The sequence below is a fragment of the Heterocephalus glaber genome, unplaced genomic scaffold (genome assembly GCF_053883595.1).
Source record: "Heterocephalus glaber isolate CG9 unplaced genomic scaffold, H.glaber_assembly_v1.0 deba00001781, whole genome shotgun sequence".
NCBI lineage: Eukaryota > Metazoa > Chordata > Mammalia > Rodentia > Bathyergidae > Heterocephalus > Heterocephalus glaber.
This window is the reverse complement of record NW_028258467.1, coordinates 1810888-1835664: the sequence shown is the minus strand read 5'-3', so window position 1 is coordinate 1835664 and position 24777 is coordinate 1810888. Positions and strand designations below refer to the sequence as shown.

Genomic DNA, 24777 nt, shown 5'->3' with positions numbered 1-24777 from the left:
GAAAACTCAGAAATGCCTCAGCTCACCTCTGCCCCAGGTAGGTGTCCCTGGGGCAGAGTTTGTTGATGGACTGACTATGAAGATACTAGGCTCCCATCCCGCAGCTCTCTGGCCCCCACATCCCCCACATCCCAGACCTGATGTTTGTGGCTTAGCATCTTTGATTTTGTTTTCTTTTCTTTTTTGAAATGAGGTTCAACCATGTTGCCCAGAACTCACAATCCTTTCTTCTCATTCTCCCATCTCATTGTCCTGAGTAGCTGGAAGGCCAGGTTATGCCACCACACCCCATTCCTTCTGTGATTTTTTTGGAATGATTTCAGAGTAATGTTTGTGCTACATCTGCAGAAAAGAAATTGAAAAGTCCACCCAAGTCCTCAGGAGGGAGCCATATTTGTGAGCCAGACTATTCCCGCTCACAGAAGGTCCCCACCCCATGCTCCTCCTATTGGGTGGCAGGCACATTTCCTATCTGCCTGTGATGCTACTGATCATGAAGTCTGCAGTGCTGTTGTTCCTGGCCCTACCCAGGAATGGAGAGCCCTTCTACCTGAGAAACACGCCCCCAGCATCCCAGGCCCAGCTATGCCTGTGGGTGACCTGTATGCCTTTCTTTGCAGGGCATCCTCCTGGTATATGACATTACCAACCGCTGGTCCTTTGATGGCATTGACCGATGGATCAAGGAGATCGATGAGGTAGGTTGAGGTCTGCGCCCCTCCAGGGGAAGGTGTGAGCTGAGCTAGGCCTGGGCATAACTGCTGGCCATAGCCGCGTCACAGCTGGTGTTAGGCTTGGCAAGTGAAGAGCACCCAGACTCTGCTGTCTAGCCTGGGTCATCTAAACCACCTAGACCTTCCCCATTCTGGAATGCAGATATAGGGACCTGCCCACGGCTGAGGGGTGGGGGTATACAGCTTTTGTGCCTCTGCTGAGTTCTGTGCCCCCCTCCCAGCACGCACCTGGGGTTCCTCGGATCCTGGTTGGGAACCGGCTGCACCTCGCCTTCAAGCGGCAAGTGCCAACAGAGCAGGCTCGTGCCTATGCAGAGAAGAACTGCATGACCTTCTTTGAGGTCAGCCCCCTGTGCAACTTCAACGTCATCGAGTCCTTCACGGAGCTCTCTCGCATCGTGCTCATGCGGCACGGGATGGAGAAGATCTGGAGGCCCAATCGAGGTGGGGCTGGCAAGATAGGGTGTGGGCTTTAGGGTGTGGGGTGTACTGTGGGAGTGAAAGTAAGGTGGCTCCTTAAGAGTTGCAGTCACCTCACCTGCCCTTGAGCAATAGGCTGATCATCTCTTTGGCCCCCTGCTGAAGTGAGGGCTGGAGCTCTGCGTGCACCTGTGTGTCCTCCTTTGCTCTGGAGTCTCACAGCTGGGCAGTTGCAGAGGCCATGCTTGCAGCTTTGCAGTGTTCTGTCCCATGTTCTCTGACAAGTCCTTGATCAGAACCCCAGCTATGGCCTTGTTCTCAGGGAGATGGAGCCTGGGGACATTGATGCTGTGGTGCTTCTTGGCAGGACTCGCTGCTATGGGCAGAGGGGTGGTCACAGTGTCACCTTAAGATGAAGCCATGGGGGAGCAGTACATCTAAACTCCTTCTCAAGAGGAGCCATGAAGAGCCCAGTTGTTTCCTGGGCCTGTCTTGCCCACAAGAAGGACCCACTGCACCCTGTAGACCTTACTGGGTACAGCCAGGCTAGAAAGAGCTACAGGAGGGGCTGCAGAGTGACTGGCTGCAAGAGCTAGTTGACCACCTCACCTCCCTTCTTGCCTTTCTGACCCCTCTCCCATCCCACCCCCAGTGTTCAGCTTGCAGGATCTCTGCTGCCGTGCCATCGTCTCCTGCACCCCTGTGCATCTCATCGACAAGCTTCCACTGCCTGTCACTATCAAGAGCCACCTCAAGTCCTTCTCGATGGCAAACGGCATGAATGCTGTCATGATGCATGGCCGTTCCTACTCTCTGGCCAGCGGGGCTGGGGGCAGCAGCAGCAAAGGCAACAGCCTTAAGCGTTCCAAGTCTATCCGTCCCCCTCAGAGCCCTCCCCAGAACTGCTCTCGAAGCAACTGCAAGATCTCCTAGCAGAGCCAGTGGGCATCACCTGTGCAGACTCTGGGAGGCTCACTGGGGCACTCCTGACCAGACAGTAGGCCCTACTGTGTGTATGAAGACTTGGCCACACAGCCCTGCCTAGGAAGCGCCAGGTTTCCTCCACACCTGAGCTGAGTAGAGGGAAGGAGCGTGTAGGAGAACACGCTCTGTAGACTGCCAGAAGGGCCTGTGGGCAGCTGGGCTGCTGGTGCTACAGGGCCCTGATCTGAACCAACCTCCGATTTCACAGCTACCTGGGATTGGTCCAGGAAGGACCCTAGATCCCATCTTATTTATACAGAGAACATTTCACCCATTTTGTATTTTAAAGGGCGGTCAGGGAAGCCTGGATGCAACCATGTGGGGCACAGGGTCACATCAACCATGGGGCAAGTTCCACATGTTTAGGGAAGGAGGGATTTATGGCAGTGGTGAAAAGAATGGGCAAAGCTGGATTTTTTTGGATTTGTATACACTTTGCCTGGGGTGTGGGAGGTACATAGCAGCCAGTGGGAGAACAGATGGGCAAGGGCACCCTCCAGAAGCTCCTGGCAGATATCTTGGCCCCAGCTTCATTTTTAACCAGGGTGGTCAATGTGCTACAGGCAAGAATGTAGCTCCTGCCAACCCTCTGTGGATGTCATCCCTGTACATTGGAGCACCTGCAACTCAGGAGAGAGAGAAAGTGGGGCACACCCCAATCTTTTCCACTTTATAGGTCCCTCCCACCCGTGACTTGACAACTTCGGTGATGTTTACTATACAGACTCAGATCAGCACCTCCAGGTTGAGAATGCAGAGCTGTTTGCAGACTTGTAAGATGGGGCCACACCCTGCGCTCCTCTGGTGGTGTCTGGGACACTGGACACCTCTTTCCAGCCTCTTGCTCTTGGCACCTTGTGCTCATGGACCTCAGCTGTGTTCCTGTAGCTGCTCCTTGCCTGACATGGCCCTTCTGCCCAGGAGCTCACATATCATTGGAACTTCTTTGGCCTGTTTCTTAGAGTTACAGCCTGGGACAGCAGCCTCATCTGCTCTGTGGGGTGCAGAGATAGACACTAAGCCCTCTCAAAGACCCATCTGCCAGCCCCTATGCTGGAACACAGCAGGGTCTGGTCATCTTGCCCATCTTGAAGCCATGGACAAATCCTCTACAGTGCTGCACCTACTCCTTTGTGCCCTGGGCAGACCTCTCCATGAGGACATCACCCTCTGACTACTCCCCTGATGACAAAGCCCTCCATTACACTGGTGCTCAACTCTTCTTCCTGCCCTATGGCCCATGGCCACAGCAGGAGCCCTCCCCTGGCCTTGGCCCTCTCACCCAGGACCCTCATAGTGCATGTGTCCTGAGATGGCTCTCCTGTGGGTGGACAATACAGCACTATGGCATACTGTTCTGTAAAGTGAGTCATGCCACCAGGAAGAGGGTTGTGGCTGTGTGAGCTGCCTGACACCAATGGCTCCCTGGGCCTGAGGCTGACCACAAGCAGGTTGGACAGAGGCATCCCACCCACTGGACTTTACCTTTCCCCTACCCACCTGCTCCCAGCAAGGGTCCTGTCTTTGGAATCATGAACAAAATCACACAGACTTTGTTTTGAGGACCTGCATAGTCCCTTGTGCACGGTATGAACACTACCCTGCTGCTGTTGGATTCCATCATTCCTGGGTTCTTTGAACTGTTCTTATTTCATTGTACAGTAAATATAATTCAGCTGTGACCTCTCTCTTTGGTTTTGTGTACCTTGGGCTCTGGCTTTATTTGGCCATGGTGGGTGGCATGTGTCTGGCCATGGTATTCAGCTGCAACTGAATCTAAAACCTGCTGGGGCTGAGGCCGCCAGTGTCCACTGACCTAGACTAACTGGGCTTTGCTGACACCTGTGTCCCTGAAGCTGTCAGCTGGGCTTACACCTCTGGCTACAAGGGGTTGAGAGTGGGCTGGGGCACCCAGGCCTGGTCATAAGCTACACTGTTTTCTGGGGGACAGGAACCAGCCTGAGCAGTCCCATCTCACAAGGAGCCCCTGACAGACCACCTAGGACAGACCATCCCCCACAACCTGCCACAGCTTCAAGGATGCCTTATAGCTGGGCCCTGGAACTGGTACCCTCTGCAGGAATGCATCTGCCACAGTGCAGGCTCTGCCAGGCCCTGCTTAGCCAGGAGTATGTGAGGTGTCCTGGAGCTGAGCTGAGTGGGGTGGGAACTCTCCACTTTGAATATGGCCCCAAACACTAGGAAACACAGCTTCTGGCTCAGGTACCACCTGTGCTGTTCCTCAGGAGCATCCTGGGCCTCAAGCAGCATCCCCCTCACTCCCAGCTGGAGGTTGCCAGGTTGCAGAGAGCTCCTTCCAGGCCTCAAGCTAGGTCTGGCCTAGCCTCCCCCCATCTCTCCTTATCAGAGCCACTCCCAGCTGTCCACCCTGGTATTTGGGACCAACTTTTGGTCCCATTCTGGCCAGACCAGCCCCTGGCTCCTGGGTCAGGAGGTCAGGCACAGGGTCACATGAACATTCTCCATCCTGTCTCAGAAAACTCCCTGGGGCCCCAGACCTCTGAAGCCACAGGATTTGGAAGGGCAGATTCTGGCAGTCTTTTGTCCTGCCAGCGGTGTTTGATCTCAGCTGAGGGCCTGTCTGGCTCCCTCCCCTCCCCTCCCCTGTGGAAGAAGGGCATCTTGTCCAGCTGGAGGGTGGATGCTGGTCCTTATGAGTGGGTGTCAGGACAGTGAAAGACTCCAGGGTGCTTGCAGTCACTGAGTGACTTGTAGGACGTTAGCTTTTTTCAGAGTGCATTGAGATGCCCTTAACTACGTGATCACGTCTGCGGTCAGCATGCATATGGGCCATCCATTTCCACCCAGGATGAGCCTGGGCCTCATTTTTTATTTTGGTGTTTCTAAGGATCCAACACTGGGCCCCAAGCATGCTAGGCAAGTGCTGTGCCCCAGCCCTGGGACCTGCTCTCTTGCCCAGCTGAGGATGGGCCTGAGAGGCCCTCAAGGGCCCAATTTCAGTGGAGGGGGTGTCTGTGAGAATCCAAAGTCCATCTGTGTTTCCCTCACCCTACCCCATCACAGGGCCTCGCCCCCAGATTTTAGATTCAACCTTCAGGGAAATTGTGACACTGAAAGGGTCATGGAAAAGGTCGCAGCCGGAAACAGACCCTCATCATCTGCTGGTTGAAGGTGGAGTCCTTTGCCTTACCTGGATTCACAGGTGACAGGCACCAACTTGGACCTTACTTAAGGGAAACCTGGGCCAATAGTCTGTTGGGGTGGGGTGTGTAACTGAACCCACTGTGCATGGGAGACGGGGTCAGGGACAAAAGCTAAGCTCTGCCTGCCCTGCCCCTCCCCCCCTGAGCTGAGGGGGTGGGTCTTTAAGGAGACTTTGATCCCTGCTGGGCTGTGCCCTGCCCTGTGGAGTGGCTCAGGTTACAGCATCCCCTTCTTTCCCCCTCTCCGGCCAGAGCTGCCCTTCTCCGCCTCTTGGTGACCCTCTTGGCCACTGGCTCTGAGCTTCTGGGCCTCTGGCCCCTCCCCTCCTCTCTAACTCTGCTCTGTGCTGACTGGTGCCTGGGAGCCATCCACAGTGGCTGGGAGAGGAGCAGGCACCGCATGGGCGACGAGCTCTGGGAGATCCCAGAACCCACCTGCCGTGGAGTCAGGAGAAAGAATCTGCCTAAGGATCTGCCGTGGGCTCCAGCAGAGGCCAAAGGAGCTGAGGGAGTCATCAGATTGGGCGGGCCATCCCAAAGGAGGCCCAGCTGATTACAGGCCCAAAGAGTGGATGCCTGCAGGAAGCTGGGCTCCAAGGGGACCCAAAGAGGGGCTGGTGGCCACACACCCCTGCCCCCTGGCCCTGTGATCCACATGCCCACCCTGCAGTTACGCCTGCTGTTCCTGCCTCTTTTCCTCATTGTCCAGCTGACTTCGGGGGTCAGTCTGCTGCCAGAGCCTGGAAGCCACCCTGGAGTGTGCCCTAACCAACTGAGCCCCAGCCTGTGGGTGGACGCCCAGAGCACCTGTGAGCGGGAGTGCATTGGGGACCAGGTGAGCATTGGGGACCCACTCCCAGCCCTGTCCTAGAGGGGACTCCAACCCCATTAGTCATTTACTCCTGGGGCTTTCCACATTCTTGTCAAGCTTTGGGCCATGCCCTGTATGAGGCCTAGATGATACCCTATCTTTGTCCTCACATGTCTAAAGAATGAGACCCCTGGGCTGGGGATTTAGCTCAGTTGTTTCGCCGCCTGCTGCACAAGCGCAAGGACCTGAGTTCTATATCCGGTACCAAAAAAAAAAAAAAGGAGACCCCTTCCCTACTCCCCTGGGCTGCCTGGTCCCCCCAGACCTGATCCTTCCCCTGCTTTGGCACCAGTGTGTGGACACAGGCCTGTGACCTACCCCTCAAACAGCACCCTGCCTGAGCCACTACCTTTCCCTCACGCCCAGGATCCATGGAACACTGAGCTCTGTGGGGTGGGCACAGTGGAGCTGGCGGGGTGGGGGGGAGTGTGCAGTCAGATGTCCTATCTTATATGTGTGTATGAAATTCTGGAGATGGGATCCAGGGCCTTATGCACACTAGCCCTCTGCCAGTGAGCTGTCCTGCCACTGTCCTGCCTCTGAGCCCAGGATTGGCATACTCGATTGCTCACAGCTCATTATACTGAACAGAAAGCACTTTCCCAGCTTTCCAGAGGGGAAACAGATTTTGGTAGAGGGATTCATTGACTATGGCTGCAGAGTAGGGGTCACCCTGCCCCACATGCATCCTGCCATAGGAGCAAGGCCAAAGACTGGGGGGGAAGGCTGGAGGATGTCAGGCTCATGCTGAGCTGCCCCATCCCCCAGGACTGCACAGCTGCTGAGAAGTGCTGCACCAATGTATGTGGGCTGCACAGCTGCGTGGCAGCTCGCTTCCCTGATGGTGGCCCAGTTGCACCTGTGACAGCAGCTTCCTGTGAGGGCTTTGAATGCCCACAGCAGGGTTCCAACTGTGACATCTGGGATGGGCAGCCTGTGTGCCGCTGCCGTGACCGTTGTGAGAAGGAGCCCAACTTCACCTGTGCCTCCGATGGCCTCACCTACTATAACCGCTGCTACATGGATGCAGAGGCCTGTCTGCATGGCCTCCACCTGCATGTTGTGCCTTGCAAGCACATCCTCAGCTGGCCACCCAGCAGCCCAGGGCCTCCAGAGACGACTGCACACCCAACATCTGGGGCTGCCCCAATGCCGCCTGCCCTTTACAGCAGCCCCTTCCCACAAGCAGTGCATGTTGGAGGCACAGCCAGCCTTCACTGCGATGTCACTGGCCGCCCGCCACCCGCTGTGACCTGGGAGAAGCAGAGCCACCAGCGGGAAAACCTGATCATGCGCCCTGACCAGATGTATGGCAATGTGGTAGTCACAAGCATTGGACAGCTGGTACTCTACAATGCCCGGGCTGAGGATGCTGGCTTGTATACCTGCACTGCACGCAATGCTGCTGGCCTGCTGCAGGCTGACTTCCCGGTCTCTGTAATCCAGAGGGAACCAGACAGGGAAGAGACCTCAGACAACCCAGCCCTGGCTGAGTGCCTGCCAGACATGCAGGCCTGTGCTGGTTCAGCCTCCCCGCACCGTGTTCTCTGGCACTTTGACCCACAGCGGGGTGGCTGCATGACCTTTCCAGTCTTTGAGTGTACTGGGGCCACTCAAGGCTTTACAACATATGAGGCATGCCAACAGGCCTGTGCCCAAGGCCCTAAAGATGCCTGCACCCTGCCAGCTGTGCAGGGTCCTTGCCAGGGCTGGGAGCCTCGCTGGGCCTACAATCCACTGTTACAGCAGTGCCAGCCCTTTGCCTATGGTGGCTGTGAGGGCAATAGCAATAACTTTGATAGCCGTGAGAGCTGCGAGGAGGCTTGCCCTGTACCTCGCTCACCACCCTGTCAGGCATGCCGCCTCAGGAGCAAGCTGGTGCTGAGCCTGTGTCGAAGTGACTTTGCCATCGTGGGGCACCTCACTGAAGTGCTAGAGGAGCCTGAGGTGGGCGGTGGCATTGCCCGAGTGGCCCTTGACGATGTGCTCAAGGATGACAAGATGGGCCTCAAACTCCTGGGCACCAGGTACCTGGAGGTGACACTGAGTGGCATGGATTGGGCCTGCCCCTGCCCCAATGTGACAGCTGGGGATGAGCCTCTGATCATCATGGGGGAAGTGCATGATGGTGTGGCCATGCTGGATGCCAGCAGCTATGTCCGTGCTGCCAGTGAAAAGCGTGTCAAGAAGATCTTAGAGCTGCTTGAGAAGAAGGCCTGTGAGCTGCTCAGCCGCTTTCAGGACTAGCTCTGTTGTCCTCTCCTACTTGGGACTAGCTCCCTTCCCTACCTCCTCCTGCCAGGACTAGGCCCACTGTCCCTTTCGCCTCACCTTCCTAATGAATAAAGGCTCCTCTTGTCCTTGGAGCTCATGCCTAGTAGACCTGGTCAGGGACCCTGACCTTTCCAGGTCTCTCTATCCCTCAGCCTGTTCTCCAGCTGGGGTCTTGATACCAACTGGGTCTTTGACCAGGTCACCAGAGAGCACCAGTTCATTCTTGGTGACTGCCTGCAGCCTTGGAGTCTCCAGGAGCATAGGTGGGGACCAGCTGTGCCCTGACAGAAGCTGTCCTTCTCTCCAACAACAAGGCCCAGGATACCCCTAAGCCTGACCCCCCAACAGGCCAGACCCCTCCCATACACCCCTAACCAGGTGCTCCCAGGAAGAGACATGGTGGAGACCCAGAAGGGGACAGCAACACTTTATTCCAAGGCAGACTGGGTCCAGACTCTTGACAGGCCAGACTAGATGGGGCTGGTCATTCCCAAAGCCTGGCCCAGGGAGGCAGGAGCCAGGGTCTGGATTGTGCCCAACAGAACCTTTGGCAGGGGTGCAGGCACCCAGTCTGAAGAAAAGGGGCTACTGTTTCCGGAAAATCAGGCACTTGTTATTGGCTGGCATATCCACCTGGAGAAAAGCTTTGCTAGAGTGGCCCTTTTTCCCCAGGAAGACCACCCCACCTGACCCAGACCTACCTACCATCTTCTCCAGGACAAGGCCACTGGCCTGGCCCAAATCTTCCAAGAAAGCTGTGTCCCGAAGCCCCCATTCTGGGTTCCTATGGTAGGGGGAAAAAATGAAGTCATAGCTGGGGGTAGGGGCAGCCATCCCACCTTCTGTCTGAGCCAGGACCCTTCCTGCCCAGTTCTGACCTGCATCTGAGGGTTAGGTCAAAGTCCACGTTGCTCTGGGGAGAGATCTTCCCATTGACTGCGTAGGGCTGCAGGGACAGGGTGGGCATAGCCTGCCGGCCCAGGATCACTCCTCAGCAGGCCAGGGAGACAGACTTGCAGAATGAAAAGGACACTCCTTCCCACCCCCAAGAAAGGAAAAGCCAAGGACCAGCTGGATAAGTAAGGAACCAGCTAAGGCTTCAAAAGGCCTTGCACAACCACTCACCCCATAGGTGATGAGCACAGCCTTAGGCTTGAGCAGGTGACCTGCTCCTCTGAAGAGCCCCTGGTGAATGGAAGGCAGAATGCAGCGAGTCACCTTCCCCAGCCCAGAAGAGCCCTGGGCTGGGGAGGCCCTACATAGGGCAAGGGGTGGCTACCTCTGTCACCTACCTCCGTACAACTCAGGGGGCTGATGTGGATCATATTGATGCACAGCAGCAAGTCCAGCGACTGCGGCAGGATGCCGCCCCACCGCTGCCACTCCCAGGTCACGTCCAGGTACAGAGGGGCCTTCACATTTGACAGTCCCCAGGACTGAGTTGTGGCTGCGATGCTGCGGGAGGTGGCGGTGGGCTGGGACCGCAGAGATCTACTCACGCGACCCTCGACCTGGGCCTACCCTCACGCCCTCGTGGGCTGGGCAGTGGACGCACCTGTCCAGGCAGCGCTGGTCCACGTCGGATGGCTGCCACTCGGCATATGGGAAGGCCTGCGCAAAGTGTGCGGCGTGCTGCCCGGAGCCCGAGGCCACCTCGAGCACACGGACGCCGCGCTGGGCCGGATCCACGTACTGCTGGAGAACGCTCAGGATGGGCTCCTTGTTTCGCTCTGCGGCTGCCGCTACCAGCATAGCGGTCACTTGCCCGTCCCGCCGGGACCCTCCAGAGAGCGCCAGCGCTGTGGTCGGGTTCCGCCGCAGGGCACGCTGGGAGCTGTGGGTCTGCCGCCGCGCCGTGGCCCAAAGGCCGACTCCCCCCCCAGGAGCCCACGCGCTGCCTCTTAAAGGCTCCGCGGTAGAGTGCAGCTAGGGATGGGAATTGGCACTGGATAGCAGACCGGGAGAGATTTGGGGGATCCTGGTTTACAAACTCCAGTGGGCTCAGGGGGCCTGTCACACAAGGCGCGCCAGCGAATCCAGAGTTCGTCCTTCGGAAAAGCTCATTTGTTTTCGTTCGTATCTTCTGGGAACCGGCGATCCCTCGGGTCTCAAGTCTTTTTTCCAAGTTTGGACGGCAATCTTTTTGAAGATGGGAAAAATTAGGTCAAAATATATGCGCCGCCCGGGAATCGAACCCGGGTCGCAAGAATGGGAATCTTGCATGATACCACTACACCAGCGGCGCTGTTGGGAAGCTAACCTGCACACAAGACTTAGCAACTGTGATGTACGCGGGCCGCGGGCGGGTAAGCTCATACTTCGTCACCGCCCCGGAAGTCGGACCCGCGCTACATCTGGCACTGTGGTGCCGAGGTCTCGCGGAGTCGCCCCGCGGCTGAAGAGAAGGTGCAAGGATGAGGACACGGGTTTGAAGACAGCCTTCATTCGATACTGTGCCGGGCAAAGCAAGGGCAACCGTGGGCACTCGGAAGCCGACAGGAGCAAGGCTCAGGTAGGAGGCTCTCGATAAGGATCTGAAAGGCGCGCCCTAGGTGTGGGCGTGGCTTTGTGACGTTTGTAGTTGGAGAGGGGCTCTGTGATCTAGGACTGTGATGGGTGGTGTTCAGGGCTTCTTTGTGACACTGACACAAACTGCGCCAATTTAAGGGTGGATGGATTGACTGTGGGAGGGGTCATTGGTCCCTGAAGTCTACGTGGGAGGGCCCAAGGATGCTTGTCAGCTCGGGGTCCATGTCTCAGAGGGGCCTCTTTCCAGAAAATGCTTAGGCCCTACCCCACAGAGGGGTGTCTCGCTGACCAGGACCAGGATGGTCCCTATCTGGGATATCAGACTGGGGCTGTGGTTGAGGGCATGACCAAGGTCGGGCATCAGTCGAGGTGGCCAGGGCGTGTGGCTAGACCAGACAGGAACAGTCACGGCCCCAAGGGACACTGGTGTAGGGCAACCACTTAGAACAGCCCCCCAAGAAACCAGGGGGGTTTCTACTCAGGGCCTCAGGTGAGTCCAGGAGTGGGCCTCTGCTCAGGCAGTCCTGCCAAGTCCAGTGATGTCCGGTGTTTGCTGTGACCCTGAGTAGTGCGCTGCAGTGGGCTTCCCTGCTTCCCATCCTGGCCTTTGCTTACCTGGCTAACATTTTGTATCACTTTCTCCTGTTTTTTTCAGCTGAGCATCTTCCATGTGTCATGGTCCAGGAGAGGGGAGGGTGTCTCCTTCTACATGCATACTTGGCTTTCAAGCCCCCTCAAGGGCCACCTGAATTCCAGGGGTACCTCACCCCGAGACTTCACTTGGAATTCTTTGGGCATGGAGTGGAGGAGCCTGAGATCATCTCCTTGCCTCCTCCCTTGTTGTATGAAGCTGCTTTAAGGGATGTCCACAGTGGCCAGCAAACAGCATTGTTTAATAGTACGTAACCCCAGGTTGATGTTCATCTGTAGTGTTCACCACTCTGGGCTAGATGCCAGGTGGGCCAAACACCTGCCCTGGTTACTGACTGAGGTCAATCCCTGGCAGAGAAGCAGTGGATATGGCTGAGCTGAGGTCATGTTTGAGGACACACTGGAAAGCATGTGTGTCAGGTGCTAGTAGCAGTCTGGAACCTAGAGGGACAACATCTCCATGAGTAGCCAAGGTTGAATTTGTTGAGGTCATATTATTATTGGGGTCAGAAGTGCCAGCTCCTGAGAGTGAATTGGCTCCCAAATGCCCCTCTTGAGGGACTTATATATAATACTGGGTGGAAGCACCATGGCATGGGCCACTTTTCCAACATGGGAGCTGCAGGTCCTGGATTCTGTGCTGTGCAAGGGACTCCAGATTTTTGGGTTCTTTTAACCTCACAGTGGCACCTCCTGACATTGGCCGTAGTCCTGTTCCCATTCTCTGGATGCACTTTCTCTCCTCACCTGCCCCCAGTTATCTCAGGGTCTGGCCTACAGGAAGTGCTGGCCAGTGTCTGATGAGTGAGGTCAGATCCTACTATGTCTCTCCTCCTCAGCCATCTTCACCATGCCCAGAGCCAACAGCAGGGCATAGCCTGTCTTTTGTGCCCACTGTTCATTGTGAGGTAGGATATAAGAAAAAAAAAATTTTTTTTTGCCATACCGGGGATAGAACTCAGGACCTTATGCTTTTTGAGACAGGCCTAGCACCACTGAGCTAAATCCCCGGCCCCAGAATTTTTTTTTTGGTACTGGGGATCAAACTCGGGTCCTTGAGCTTGTGCAGCAGGCAGCGAAACCACTGAGCTAAATCCCCGCCCCCCGCCCCGAAATTTTTCAAATGAGCAAAAAAACAAAAAAGAGAGGGAGACTAGGATTTTAAAATTGTACTTTAAGCTGGGCCCAGTGGCGTATATGCCTATAATCCCAGGACTTGGGAGGCTGAGGCAGGAGGATTGCCATGAGTTTGAGGCCAGCCTGGACTACATAGTGAGAGCCTCTCTCAAAATAAGTGATTTTTTTTTTTGTACTGGGGATCGAACTCGGGACCTTGCTCTTGTGAGGCAGGCACTGGAACCACTGAGTTAAATCCCCAGCCCGAAATAAGTAACTTTTAAAAATAAAATTGTACTTTAAGATGGGTGCTCTAGTACATGTATTCATACTGTCTATTAGTTTACCCATCTGGCAGACTATATCAGAATGCAAGCCATTTATATGTGTTTGAAATTGAGATATGCTGCCCACTAATATTTACAGGTGAAAAGGACAGGTCCAGAGCTCAATATGCAGGCTCTTTTTTTTGTACCGGGGATCAAACTCAGGACCTTGCGCTTTCAAGGGACCACTAAGCTAAATCCGCAGCTATATGCAGGCTTTTTGTGCCTTTAAGACCTTTAGGAATTTTTTGAGTGGTTTCCCTGGAAGGGAAAAAGGCTTGACCAACTTTTGTGGTCTGAAGTTTAAATGCACTATAAGACCCAATAAATGTACCCAGCTCCAGCTCATGGGATGCCTTTCTCTCATGAGGGCCCACTCTCTCTGAGTATGTACTTTTGAATTTCTGCCTAATAAACCTTTCCTGTGCCTCTTACTGACTACAAAAGTCTTTTCCTTTGATGGGAGTCAGCAAACCTGCAAACTTACTTTATAAGAAGGGTGGGTTAGGTTCCTTATCTCAGCAGCAAGAATCTTCTGGACATCCAGTGACAACTGAAGCCTGTGGATGCCCATGGGCTTACTTCCCAAGCCTCCACAGTGCCTCCTCCCATCCCTCACCCAGCACCACTCTCCTTGGTATATTTCTTGTGGCCACTGTTTTGTTTTTGTGTTTAGTTTTTTGAGACAGAGTTGTTGTAGAGTAGCTTCAAAAAAAAAAAAAGTGGCTCATCAACTAAACATTACCGGGTTTGGGGTTGTTCACCTGTCCTTTCAGAGTTGGATTCCAGCCGGGGATTTAGCTCAGTGGTTCCGCTTCCTGCCTGGAAAGTGCAAGGTCCCAAGTTCAATCCCCAGTACCCCCCCCCCCAAAATGACTACAGAGTTGGATTCCAGGTTCTTCTCATATAGGACAAAGAATTGAACAAAACAAGCTACATCCTACATTCCAGTCCTGAGAGGCAGTGCCGAGATCCCATGCCTCAGGCTGACATCAGGTCTAGGCCATCCTGTTGAAAACTTGCTCTCAGGCCAGGGATTTTGTTCAGTGGTACCACACCTGCCTTACAAGTGCAAGGTCGGAGTTCAATGAGAGAAAATAAAAAACAAAACCAAAACCAAAAAATACCTGCTCTCACATGCAGGATTTTGGGAACTGTTCCCTGACTGTGTCTGGGATCTGTAATCAACAGGTCACACCTACTTCCCCAGCTGGCTTTTTCGTTTTGTTTTGTTTTTTTGTACCGGGGATTGAATTTGGGTCCTTGCGCTTGCTCGTGCAGTAGACAGCGAAACCCCAGCTGGCTTTTGCCATGCCCTAATCTCCTACCTCAGGGTCTCACTATGTAATTTAGGCTGGCCTTGTATTTACTCTGTAGCCCAGGCTGGCCTCAGACTTTCAGCAATCCTCCTGCTTCAGCCTCCCAAGTGCTGGGATTATTTGGCTACTGTACAAATTACCCCCAAAATTGGTGGTTTAGAACAAATTTGTTTTCTTGAAGGTATCAGCTTCTTGCAAAGGCCTTTGGTTCATGGCCACATCACTCATCTCTGCCCCCATTTCCACAGAACCTCCCCTGCGTCCAGATCTCCCTCTTTTTTTCTTAGAAGGGCACCAGCCACTGGATTAGGGTCACCCTAATTCAAGATGGTTTTATCTCAAAATTCTTGCCTTAATTATATTTACAGACTTTTACTCCAACTCCAAGTAAGGTCACCTTCTGAGGTTCCAGGTGAATACTTTTTTTTTTTTTTTTTGTACTGAAGATTGAACCCAGGGCCTTTGCACTGAACTGCATACCCAGGTTTTTAAAACTGTGTCATTTTGGGGCCGGGGATTTAGCTCAGTGGTTTTGCCACCTGCTGCACAAGCTCAAGGACCCAAGTATCCCCGGTACAAAAAAAAAAAGGCATAAGTGTAAAATGTGTAATTTTGGGCCAGGGATTTAGCTCAGTGGCACCATGCCCACCTCACAAGTACAAGGTCCTGAGTTTGGTACCAAAAAAAAAAAAATGTGCATTTTTCATAAAGGGGAAAAATATGTTACTCCCAACCTGCTAGATGTCAGATATGCCAAGTTAATGGTCCTCAAGGTCAAAGAATGAATGCTAAGGAACAATGGAGATTAAGAATAGGAAATTTTATTGGGCAACAGGAATAGCTCCTGAGAGACAGGAGGGGTCCCGAATGGGCTGCCAACAAGCACACTTCTCTAAGGAAGTTTTATAGAGCAAAGTCAAATGGGTGGGTACAATGTGGGTCAAATTATAGTCAACCAGGGCTAGGGATTTAGCTCAGTGGTTTCGCCACCTGCTGTGCAAGTGCAAGAACCCGAGTTCGATCCTCAGTACCAAAAAAACAAAAACAAAAACAAATTATAGTCAACCAATACAATTACAAGTATAGCCACTTAGCTAATATTGATCCATTAGTATCAAGGGCATATGGATGACATTAGTAATGCTGGTCAATAATCTATAGTCTTAGGCTTATCTTTAGTCTTAGTAGTCTTACTTAGTCTTAGTGGGTGGGAGAAGATGGCCCATCCCTAATGAGATGATGCTTCATATATATATATATATATATATATATGGAAATCTCAAAAGGGTGGCACCAATAATCACAAGGTTCCTTAAGGAACTATGTAAATCTGGCCATTGTGACTTTAATTCTCAGATGTGCCTCCAGCCAGTTTTTCTGTTTTTTGTGTGTTTTGTTTTGTTTTGTTTGTTTTTGATACAGGGATCAACTCCGGACCTTGCGCTTGCAAGGCAGGTGCCGGAACCACTGAGCTAAATCCCTGGCCCTCTAGCCAGTTTTTGATGTGTTCTCATCTTCTGCGCTGACTCCTTCAAGGGCCCAGCCCTGTCTGGCTGCCTATAATATGTCTACCTAATTTAGCTGTCTTTAATATCTTGAGAGAGGGTCTCACTAAGTTGCTAAGTTTCCAAGGGTGGTCATGAACTCACTTGGGTCCTCCTGTCTCAGCCTCCTGGAGGTTGGTTGGATTTAGAAGTGGGCCAACTGGCCCTAGGAAACTGGGTGATGGATTCTAGAGTACCTAGCCACAGCATTTTGGGGACAGACTCCTTATTGTCAGAGCCTGGGCTGGTCAGGGCATGAATTTTATGCAAAGATTGACTGAGGATGCCTGAAAACTTGAGCTTCTTTCTTCTTTTACATAAAATGTTAGAATCACATTTAGAGGCTTTTTCTTTTCTTGTTTTGTTTTTTTCTCTGCATACTTTTTTCTTTTTTGGTACCGGGGATCGAACTCCAGGCCTTGCGGTTACGAGCCAGGCGCCGGAACCACTGAGCTAAACCCCCAGTCCTCTTGTTTTGTTTTTTTGAGACAAAGTCTTGCTACAGAATTCAAACTAGCCTCAAACTCACAGTGATCCTTAGCCTCTGAGTGCCAAGATTACAGGTATGTGTTGCTACATCCAGTTTTTTTGTTTTGGCTTTTGAGATAGTGTCTTGCTATGTTTACCAGGCTGGCCTTGAACTCATTGTGATCCTCCTGCCTCAGCCTCCTGATAGATTCATTTTTCAAGAGGAAAAAAATTAGCCCAGCATAGTGGTGCATGCCTGTAATCCCAGCACTGGAGAGGCTTAGGCAGGGAGTTTGAAGCCAGCTGGGGGTATATAGTGAGTCCAAGGCCAGCTTGAACTTTTGAGACCCTGTCTCAAAAAACTGAAAAAGAGGGGGCCAGGGATTTAGCTCAGTGGCACCATGCCTGCCTTGCCAGCACAAGGTCCTGAGTTCGATTCCTGGTATGAAAAAAAAGAGAAAAATGTACTTTTAAAATTAGGATTGCAGGGGCTGGGGATTTAGCTCAGTGGTTCCACTCCCTGCCTCGCAAGTGGAAAGACCAAGTTCAATCCCTGGTACCAAAAAAAAAAAAAAAATTAGGATTGGAGTCTGTGAGGGAAAGCCTTTTCTTATGCTGTACACTGACTGGGTCCCTCCAGTCCAGCTGTCCACCTCTCTGACCACATGATACTGCCTGCAAAAAATAACTGCCTCTGCAGGCACTTCAGGGGCAAAGACAGTGTCAGTCTGGGGAAGACTACCAGACTGGATAGAACCTCAGCTCTCAGTCCCCTCTGCCCTGCGTCAGGATGGCTGGGGCCCCACTCCACCGTCCCTGCAGCCAAGCTGAGATCTTGGCAGTGGCAGGGGCCCAGGCTGGCTCTCCTGACTCCCTTCCCACAGGAGCCCCACCAGGCTCTCAGGCTAACCTCAGGCCAGGGTGGGTCTGGGAGCAGTGAGGCTGAGAAGGTCCCTCAGGGAAACTAGACTCCTCCTACCTCCTTCTGCTCCCCTGGCTCCCCACTGCCATGGGATCACTGGACCTCGCACCCACCCCATCTGTTCACCCCACCAGCCTGTCAGAGCCAGTCTACCCACTCTTCTCCCTGGGAACCCTTTTGAAGGTGTTTGAACCCAGCTTTGGACTTCAGAACTGGCCTGTTGTTGGGGATGGACATTTGGCCCTCATAGTTTGGCCACCAGTAATTAAAGCAAAGACTGAACTCATCTGTCCATAGGCAAATTTGTGCAAGGCTGGGCCCTGGGCAACTCCATGTTATCCTGGCCAGCCTTCTGTGGGGACACTTTTTTCTAAGTAGTTCAGGCTGGCCTCAAACTCATGGCAATCCTCCTGCCTCAACCTCCTGAGTACTGGGATTAAAGCCAGGCACAACCACTATGCCTGGCTGTGGGGACACTTTTTATACAGAGGTCGGACCTCAAGAGCTGCACTCCCCACACCAGGCCTTGCACACTGGCCCCTGCCCTGCTGTCTCTCACTATGACCTAATAGCTTTTTTCTTCCCAGGCCCTCAGGGAACAGCATATGCCAGCTGTAGGCTCCCCCAGCACCCTGTCCTGCCTCCCCCACGCGTGAGTGAGCAGCTTGATCAAGGCCACCAGGGGAGGCCAGGGCAGACCACAGACAGACCATCCTGGCCTTGAAAGAGCACTGCTCTAGCGCTAATGGGGGAGCGGGGGGGGGGGGGGGGGACAGGCACTGGGCAGAAAGGGCCCAGCTGGCAGTCAGTGTGGCCAGAGAAGGGCCCTTCCTAAGGGGCATGCTCAGGCCTGGACTCTAGGATGTAGGCAGCCACTCTGCCCTCTCAGGGCCACAGCTGGATAGAGGAGGCTTTTGTCCTTTAGCTTGTTCAAAACAATGGAGAGCTAGGGGTGGTGGCACACCTATCTAGCACAGAGATACCCCCCAAGCACAGAGACTCCCTGGCACAGAAACCCCTCCAGCACAAAGATGTCCCAACACAAAGACCCCACAGCAAAGATACCTCAGCACAGAGCCTTCCACCCAGAACAGAGACCCTCAGGACCCAGTAAAGCGCCCTTCACCTGTCAAGGGTGAGGTCCCCGCGCTTCAAGGACCCTGCCTAAAGACTGTGTAGATCCGGAGGCCGCAAAACCACTGCCTCCCACTGTCTAGCCGTACACTACCCACCAACAATTCCACCTGGGTCAGCGTAGAGACCCCGCTGGTGATCCCCGACCCCGTCCACCCCACCCCCACCCCCAGCGCGCCGGGGCCCTAGTGCCGCTCAAGCGTGAGGGCCCTTTAAGGGAAGGGGGCGTGTGCAAATCTCCCGCCCCCTGCTCCACCCCGTTCGCCGCACTTAAAGGGTCCGCGTCCCCGGGGCTGCAGAGTGCTAGCTAACGGAGAGGGAGGGTGGGTGAGTGGGTACGGGCCGGCCCTGGGTGCCGGCCGGCGCACGATGTACACCATCACCAAGGGGCCCAGCAAGCTGGTCGCGCAGCGCCGCACAGGTGCGCCAGGGTGGGCACGGGCGCGGGCCAGGCAGGGGGCGGGGGCCTGCGGCGCTGACGCTCCCCCTCACGCGCCCACAGGTCCCACGCAGCAGCAAGTGGAGAGCAGGCTCGGCGAGCTCCTGAAATGCCGGCAACCCCCGCCGCCGACTTCACCACCCCCGCGGGCACAGCCCTCGACGCCGCGGGCTGGCCCCTGGCCCCTGGCGAGGTAAGCGGGCGCCGGCGGGGTGACCTTGGGGAGGGGGCGGGGCGCGCTTCTGTCCCACCTGGCTGGGGGCTGGGCCCGGCGCGCGCATGGATCTTGCTGGCCACGCGGGGCCACGCGGGCTTCGGGCGACCGCGGGCTGCAAGCTTGGACCCTTTAGGGTCAACCAAGGTCAAGGTTTGAAGAAGTCCACCCGGCGCTGGCCCTCAAGGGCTCCTGGCTGTGTCCCTGAAGAACTACGTGTGGCCCCCGGGCCCTGCCCTCCCCTCCCCTTCACCCTAGACGCCCCCGGGAACTCAGTGCATCCCCTCTTGCCAGCAGAGACCCGGGGCGCGTTGGGGTCTGCAGCCTTTTGCCTTCCCTCGCCAGCCATCTTCTGGTGCCCCGTGGAGACTCTGTCCTGGTCACTTTGGCCTGCAGGGACTATGACCTGGAGGTCACCGTTCCCCGTTGCGGAACCTTTACTTCTTTGGCTCAATTTACGGTTCTCCTGGGCCTGTGAACTTCGTTCCTGCTCCTTGCTGGACCTGGGCTCCTGGCTTAGGCCCCGGGTTGTGGGGGTGATGGGGGTGGTGGTGCGTGAACGGGCTCAGGTGAGGCATGTGGGACATACCAGAAAGAAGGGCACAGGTGGGAATGGGTCTTTCCTAGTTGAGAACAGACAACCCCCAGGCCGGCCTCCAGGAGTTCAGGGCAGTCATGGCTGGGTGCTGGCCCTCAAGGTCTTCTGGCAGTGTCCCTGAAGGAGAAGCCAGCCACGCACTACCTGCCCGTGCCCATCTGAGACACTTTAGGAGGAGGACTAGGGGCAGGTTCGGAGTAGAGGAATGATTGAAAGGCACACTGGCACCTGGGGTTCAATTCCAGGAAGTGTGCTGAGAAGGGGGAGTGTCCTGGGGAGTGAGGGGATCCTTGGGAGTCTTAGGTAACTTTAGCCTACCAGTGATGTCGAACCTTTTAGAGCTTTTAATGATACAAACAGCCTACTGCAGCACACATGCCATAGGTTCACCACCACTGGCCTGTGCCCTCAAGGTTGCCCTGCCTTCCCAGGAAGAAAAGTCTGAGCCACCATATGGTCACTCAGGCAGAGAGCTTGGGGCTGGGGTGTCTGGATAACCTACCCACTTCTTACCTGGGGAAACTTTTCCTCTGCAAGCCCCCCTTGGGGACACAAAGGCAGGTCTGCACCAGAGTTGGAGGTGGAGTCAATGAGAGGAAAATAATACTCCCCAGAACTCTTAAGTGGGGAAGGGCTTCAAGGGACACCCCCAGGCCCACTGGCTGTTCTTCCTATACTCCATAAAGGACTCAACAGGGCCAGGGATGTAGCTCAGTGACGCCATGCCTGCCTGGCAAGTTCAAGCTCCTGAGTTCAATCCCCGGTACTGAAAAAAGAAAAAAAAAAAGACCTCAGCAGGCCACTCCTGATGCAGATGCCTGAGTTTCTCCATCAGCTCCCCAGGCTGGGGACACTGTCCTGCTGGGCTCGAGGAGCTGTGGCTAGGGTGGGTTGTGTGCCAACTGGGACATGAGTGACCCCATGCCGTCTGAGGTCAATGGGGAATGGGCCCCCAGTCTGTGAGCTGGGACCTTCTGGCAGCTGTGGGTCCTCCACATGGAGCCTTCACCCTGCTCCTGCATCTTCTCAGGGTTCCCCTCCAAAATTGCTCACCCCACACTTCCCACCACCTTGCCTTTTCTTCTGCATAGCATCTTTTACCACTTACATCCCTCTTTCTGACCAGCTATGGGGGGAGAGGGTGTGAGGGTCATTGCCTGTACTCCTGCTAGTATATGGCAGAGGCCCAAAGTTTCTGACTACCTAGATGTAGCAGCTCCTATTCTGGCTGGTCACAGGTCTGTGCACTGCCCACAATGGTGAACAGGCCAGCTGGGTCTGTGCCTCTGACAAATTGTTCCTTCTGGTGAGAAACAGACAGAAGAGATGAAATGATAAAATGGGACCATTCGATCACCTGTCCTTAGGGGTACATGGGGGTGTGCAAGGACCATCAGAGAGGGGGACAATGGGATGAGTCTTGAAGGGCAAGAAGGGACAGCCCAGTGAGGCAGGCAGGGACCCATCCAGGAGTCTGGCTTGGGGGCTGGTGCTGAGTCAGGAATATGGATTTGCTGCTGAATTCTGATGCTTCCCCCTGACATTGTGTGACACAGGTGGGTCACTTCCCCCAGTCTGGATTCCTAGGCTGAAAAATGGGCATCTAGTCTCTGGTCGGGGTGGTGGAGAGGTTAAATGAGAGGTCTGTGCTGGCAGCACAGGCTGGAGCTTGCCTGTGGGCAGCCTCCACAGGAATGAACACAGTTGGCTGGACTCCACAGGTGCACACTGGGGCTGGTGCCCTTTTCCCTACAGAGCCTCACTGGACCTTACATAACTGCAGGGGTGGGGCAGGCGGTGTGTATGGCTGGGCAGGGCCCCATCCTAGCCCCAGGGCCACCACCTTGACCCCTTGCAGTTCACAGTCCTTGGCTGTAATTTCCTTGTTTGTTTTTTTTGTTTTGTTTTATTTTGTTGAGCCAAGGTCTCACTATGTAGTAAGTGAGACATAGGCTGGCCTTCAACTTTGTATTCCAGGCTGGCCTTGAATTCCAATTCAAAGCGATCCTCTTGCCTCAGCCTTCTGACTACTGGAATTTCGAATGTGTGCCACTATGCCTGGCAGTTTCCTCTTGTGTTAAAAAAAACTGATGTCCAGTCTTCAGGTTTTCCTGGAGTTTGAAGTTCTTTCAGAGTGGGGTGGTTGCAGGCATGAAGAGATTCCTAAACTGAGGACAACCCTTTATGCCCTGGGGTTTATGGGGAAACTCAGGGAGTGAGCAGGTCAGGGAGTAGCCTGTGCCCTCTTCCTGGTTTCCCCCTGCACATCTTAAGATTCTCTATGGCCAATACACCCTGCCAGCCCTGGGGCTGGCAGGACCCTGCGCCCCTCAAGACCCTCCTCTTTATTTTAGTGCCCCTTTCATCTGAGGAGGAACCCAGAGCGGCGCTGGGGCACCTGAGCCCAGGAAAGCGAGCAGGCCGGCCGGGACCGAGAGTGCCTGGTGGAGTGGCAGGCGCAGCCCAGGACTCCGGCTCCCCCTCCTGCTGTAGGTGCGGCCCCATTCCCTCTAAGGCCCCACCCTGGGCTTCTTGAGTGCAGGGCTCGGCCAACTGCTGCCAGCCTGGGCAGCCCATCCCTGCCCTGTGCCTTTTTAGTTGGGACAGATCCATTGGCCCCTTGATGTCTAGTGTGCCGTGCCCTGGGGGGAGGGGGATCTCACTCACTTTGCCTCCTGTCTTGGGTCTGTGGGGAGTGGGCCAGGGTTGTGGCCATACTGTTTCCATGCAGGGAACCACCTGGCACTCAGTGCTTATCCCCCTGGGGCCTGGGGTACCTGGGGAGAGGGAAGGGCAAAGGCCATCCCGTTGTTCCGTCTGTTTTCTCATGCTGGGGGTGTCAGCTCTATGGAGCAGCATCTATAGATGTGGAAACTGGGCCTAAGCAGCTGGGGTTGGGACAGAGATCTGGTCATGGCTGAGGTCAGAACTTGGGGTTATGGAGGGTGAGGGGGAGTGTGGAGGGGCACTAAGTCTAGCCTTGCCAGAGGTCTAGAACACAGCTGGAGCCCCTCAGTGGCCTATAGTCTCACTTCCCTCTGGAGAGGGCTGCAGGTATGAGCTGAGCTGCTGGGGCCTTGGGCTACAGCTGGTGTGAGCAGGTGCTCTATGGTTGAGGAAAAAGTACCCATGCTGGGCCTGGTCTGAAGCAGTGGGCAACACTGCCAGGCAACAAGCCTGGTGGCAGCTGGGCTTGGATAAGTACCCACCATGTCTGTATCCTCCCCCTTCCACAGTCAAGGGCCAAGGCTTGTGTTCAATCGAGTGAATGGCCGGCGGCCCCTCGCCACATCCCCATCCCTCGAGGGGACCCAGGAGACCTACACACTGGCCCACGAGGAGAACGTCCGCTTTGTGTCCGAAGGTAGTGAGGGGCCAGATGGTGTGGTGCAGGCTGCTAGTTCCCAGTAAGGTGGACTGGGCTAGCTCCAGGTCCTCTTCTCTACTGCTGCCTGACTACCCAGCTCTCTGCCCATTTGTCCTGTGGCCAACAAGCAGACTGTTTACTCCCAGTGTTGGGCTGGAGTCCAGGGTGGCCACTAGGCCCTCGGGTGGGAGGGGTGCCAAGGGCCTGGCTCAGCCTGACCATCATTTCCCTACAGCCTGGCAGCAGGTGGAGCAACAGCTGGATGGTGGCCCAGCCGGTGAGAGTGGGCCAAAACCTGTGCAGTATGTGGAGAGGACCCCTGATCCCCGGCTGCAGAGTGAGCCCCCAACCCCAATTTCCTCAGGAACTTCCCCCAGATCCTGTACCTCCAGAGAAGCTTCTTCCATGTTCCTATCTTCCCTCTGCCCCTCTGACCCTGAACTGGGCTCTGGCAGGTTGCAGGCCTAGGGAATTGGGGAGGAGACTCCTGAGCCAACCACCTTCTTCCCAGTGCCCCAGGCATGCTTGGAGTGCGGGTGAGAGGCTTATGGTCAGCTTGAGGGTAGAGATACCAGTCTGGAAGGTGACATCACTGCCCAGCCTTTTGTTTCTTTGCCCACAGACTTTGTGCCCATTGACCTGGATGAATGGTGGGCACAGCAGTTCCTGGCTAGAATCACCAACTGTTCATAGTGGCTGCCTGAGAATGAATGCTGCTACGGAGGACTGTTTGCCCTATCCACCATGCGGCCTGGCTGGGTGCCAGCCACACCTGAAGTGCCAGCATTTGGACTTTTGCACCTGTTGTTCCCTTTTGGTCAGCTGTTCCAAGCTGCCAGGGGCCAGGGGCCAAACCTGTCTGACCTCAATCCTGCTCACTGTACCCAGAGACCAGCCCCTGGGGCTGGCAAGGAAGAGCTCCAGGCTAATAAAGTTGAGAAACTGCCCTCTTGGAATGTCCTTGCTTTGGAGGTTGTATGGGGTTGTATGGTTCTTCTTACCCAGTTCCAGTCCCTACCCCTGGACTCCAGGCCCAGCCCAGCTTCCCCTTGTAGCTGAGTCCCCTCTGGTACTCTTGGGCCAGCGTGGGCTATAGCTCTGCCCACTTCTGTCCTTTGGCTTCTTATCCAGCTGTCCATCCGAGGAAGGTGTTAGATGGCGAGCTCATTTTGCTTGGCAGTCTATAGACCTCATCTCACTCCTTCCCCTTTCCTGTTGGCATCAATGTGCCAGAGCTTCACCTCCAAGCCTAGAGATGTTAAAGAACTGGCTCTGTGCAAGTATTTTAGCCCCCATGACAGGGGGCTGGTATTAGAATACCAGCTCTTGAAGCCAGCAGACCTGGCTACGAGACGCTAGACAGATGTTCCACAGGTCTCAGGGGTGTGTGGTGAACCTGTAGGCACGAGTGTGGGAGCTTTGGTTACTGGGGAGACTGGCCTCAGCAGGCCTTTGGAAGACTGACATTACTTGGCATGAGGGGCAGGGGTAACCCAGTGCCCCCATAGGATGAGGTCCAGCCTGGGCTAGTGCAAATGTGGACAGGCCTCGCCCTCAGTCCTCTCCCTCCGTACATAGAAAAAGGTCCCTAATAAGTGCAGCCCCATACAGATAATCCCAGAGAAGGTCAAAGACCTCCCAACTGTCTCACGACTGATCGAACTAGAGCCGAATCTATAGTT

General features: G+C 54.8%; 4 protein-coding genes and 1 non-coding gene across 15 annotated transcripts in view; 3 read left to right on the top strand and 2 right to left on the bottom strand.

Annotated features, from left to right (window-relative positions):
* Positions 1–3820, top strand: part of Rab40c (RAB40C, member RAS oncogene family) — a 38139-nt gene extending 34319 nt beyond the window's left edge. For both annotated transcript variants that reach the window (XM_021251442.2, XM_004873790.4), the window contains exons 5-7: positions 621–698; positions 956–1178; positions 1807–3820. In XM_021251442.2, the coding sequence (XP_021107101.2) occupies positions 621–698; positions 956–1178; positions 1807–2087 (582 nt within the window). In that variant the 3' untranslated portion in view covers positions 2088–3820. The remainder of the gene's footprint in view (positions 1–620; positions 699–955; positions 1179–1806) is intronic.
* Mettl26 (methyltransferase like 26) lies at positions 1178–10916 on the bottom strand. Of its 9 annotated transcripts, XM_087202794.1 has the most exons (7): positions 10729–10916; positions 10024–10607; positions 9761–9923; positions 9594–9653; positions 9347–9438; positions 9170–9252; positions 1178–1530 (listed from the first exon to the last, which is right to left on the bottom strand). In XM_087202794.1, exons 2-7 carry the CDS (start codon positions 10218–10220, stop codon positions 1295–1297), a joined length of 831 nt encoding a protein of 276 aa, XP_087058920.1. In that variant the 5' UTR covers positions 10221–10607; positions 10729–10916; the 3' UTR covers positions 1178–1294. The 9 variants fall into 9 exon arrangements, with proteins under 9 accessions (XP_087058920.1, XP_087058921.1, XP_087058922.1 ...); XM_087202795.1 differs by lacking the exon at positions 10729–10916 and having other exon boundaries at positions 1200–1530; positions 9347–9414; positions 10024–10703; XM_013068913.3 differs by lacking the exons at positions 1178–1530; positions 10729–10916 and adding an exon at positions 8880–9101 and having other exon boundaries at positions 10024–10703.
* On the top strand, positions 3997–8560 carry Wfikkn1 (WAP, follistatin/kazal, immunoglobulin, kunitz and netrin domain containing 1). Its single transcript, XM_004873792.4, has 2 exons — positions 3997–6158; positions 6963–8560. The coding sequence occupies exons 1-2, from the start codon at positions 5979–5981 to the stop codon at positions 8439–8441; spliced, it is 1659 nt and encodes a 552-aa protein (XP_004873849.1). The 5' UTR covers positions 3997–5978; the 3' UTR covers positions 8442–8560.
* Positions 10643–10713, bottom strand: Trnag-ccc (transfer RNA glycine (anticodon CCC)). Its single transcript has one exon. It is a non-coding gene; the product is annotated as a tRNA-Gly (tRNA).
* Mcrip2 (MAPK regulated corepressor interacting protein 2) lies at positions 10800–24041 on the top strand. Of its 2 annotated transcripts, XM_004873793.4 has the most exons (6): positions 10800–10980; positions 11653–11895; positions 18980–19109; positions 22965–23092; positions 23331–23432; positions 23718–24041. In XM_004873793.4, the coding sequence occupies exons 2-6, from the start codon at positions 11673–11675 to the stop codon at positions 23786–23788; spliced, it is 654 nt and encodes a 217-aa protein (XP_004873850.1). In that variant the 5' UTR covers positions 10800–10980; positions 11653–11672; the 3' UTR covers positions 23789–24041. The 2 variants fall into 2 exon arrangements, with proteins under 2 accessions (XP_004873850.1, XP_004873853.1); XM_004873796.4 differs by lacking the exons at positions 10800–10980; positions 11653–11895 and adding an exon at positions 18742–18898.
* The last annotated feature ends 736 nt before the right edge of the window (positions 24042–24777 follow it).

Excerpts from the sequence above, each read along its gene's own strand:
- Wfikkn1 (XM_004873792.4), top strand. The coding sequence starts at position 5,979 with ATGCCCACCCTGCAGTTACGCCTGCTGTTCCTGCCTCTTTTCCTCATT. Across the intron at positions 6,159-6,962 it reads GGGAGTGCATTGGGGACCAG|GACTGCACAGCTGCTGAGAA; the intron begins GTGAGCATTGGG and ends CCCATCCCCCAG.
- Mettl26 (XM_087202794.1), bottom strand. The coding sequence starts at position 10,220 with ATGCTGGTAGCGGCAGCCGCAGAGCGAAACAAGGAGCCCATCCTGAGC. Across the intron at positions 9,924-10,023 it reads GACCAGCGCTGCCTGGACAG|CATCGCAGCCACAACTCAGT; the intron begins GTGCGTCCACTG and ends CACCTCCCGCAG. Across the intron at positions 9,253-9,346 it reads GACCTAACCCTCAGATGCAG|GAACCCAGAATGGGGGCTTC; the intron begins GTCAGAACTGGG and ends CCCCTACCATAG.
- Mcrip2 (XM_004873793.4), top strand. The coding sequence starts at position 11,673 with ATGGTCCAGGAGAGGGGAGGGTGTCTCCTTCTACATGCATACTTGGCT. Across the intron at positions 11,896-18,979 it reads GCAAACAGCATTGTTTAATA|GTCCCACGCAGCAGCAAGTG; the intron begins GTACGTAACCCC and ends ACGCGCCCACAG. Across the intron at positions 23,093-23,330 it reads CGTCCGCTTTGTGTCCGAAG|CCTGGCAGCAGGTGGAGCAA; the intron begins GTAGTGAGGGGC and ends ATTTCCCTACAG.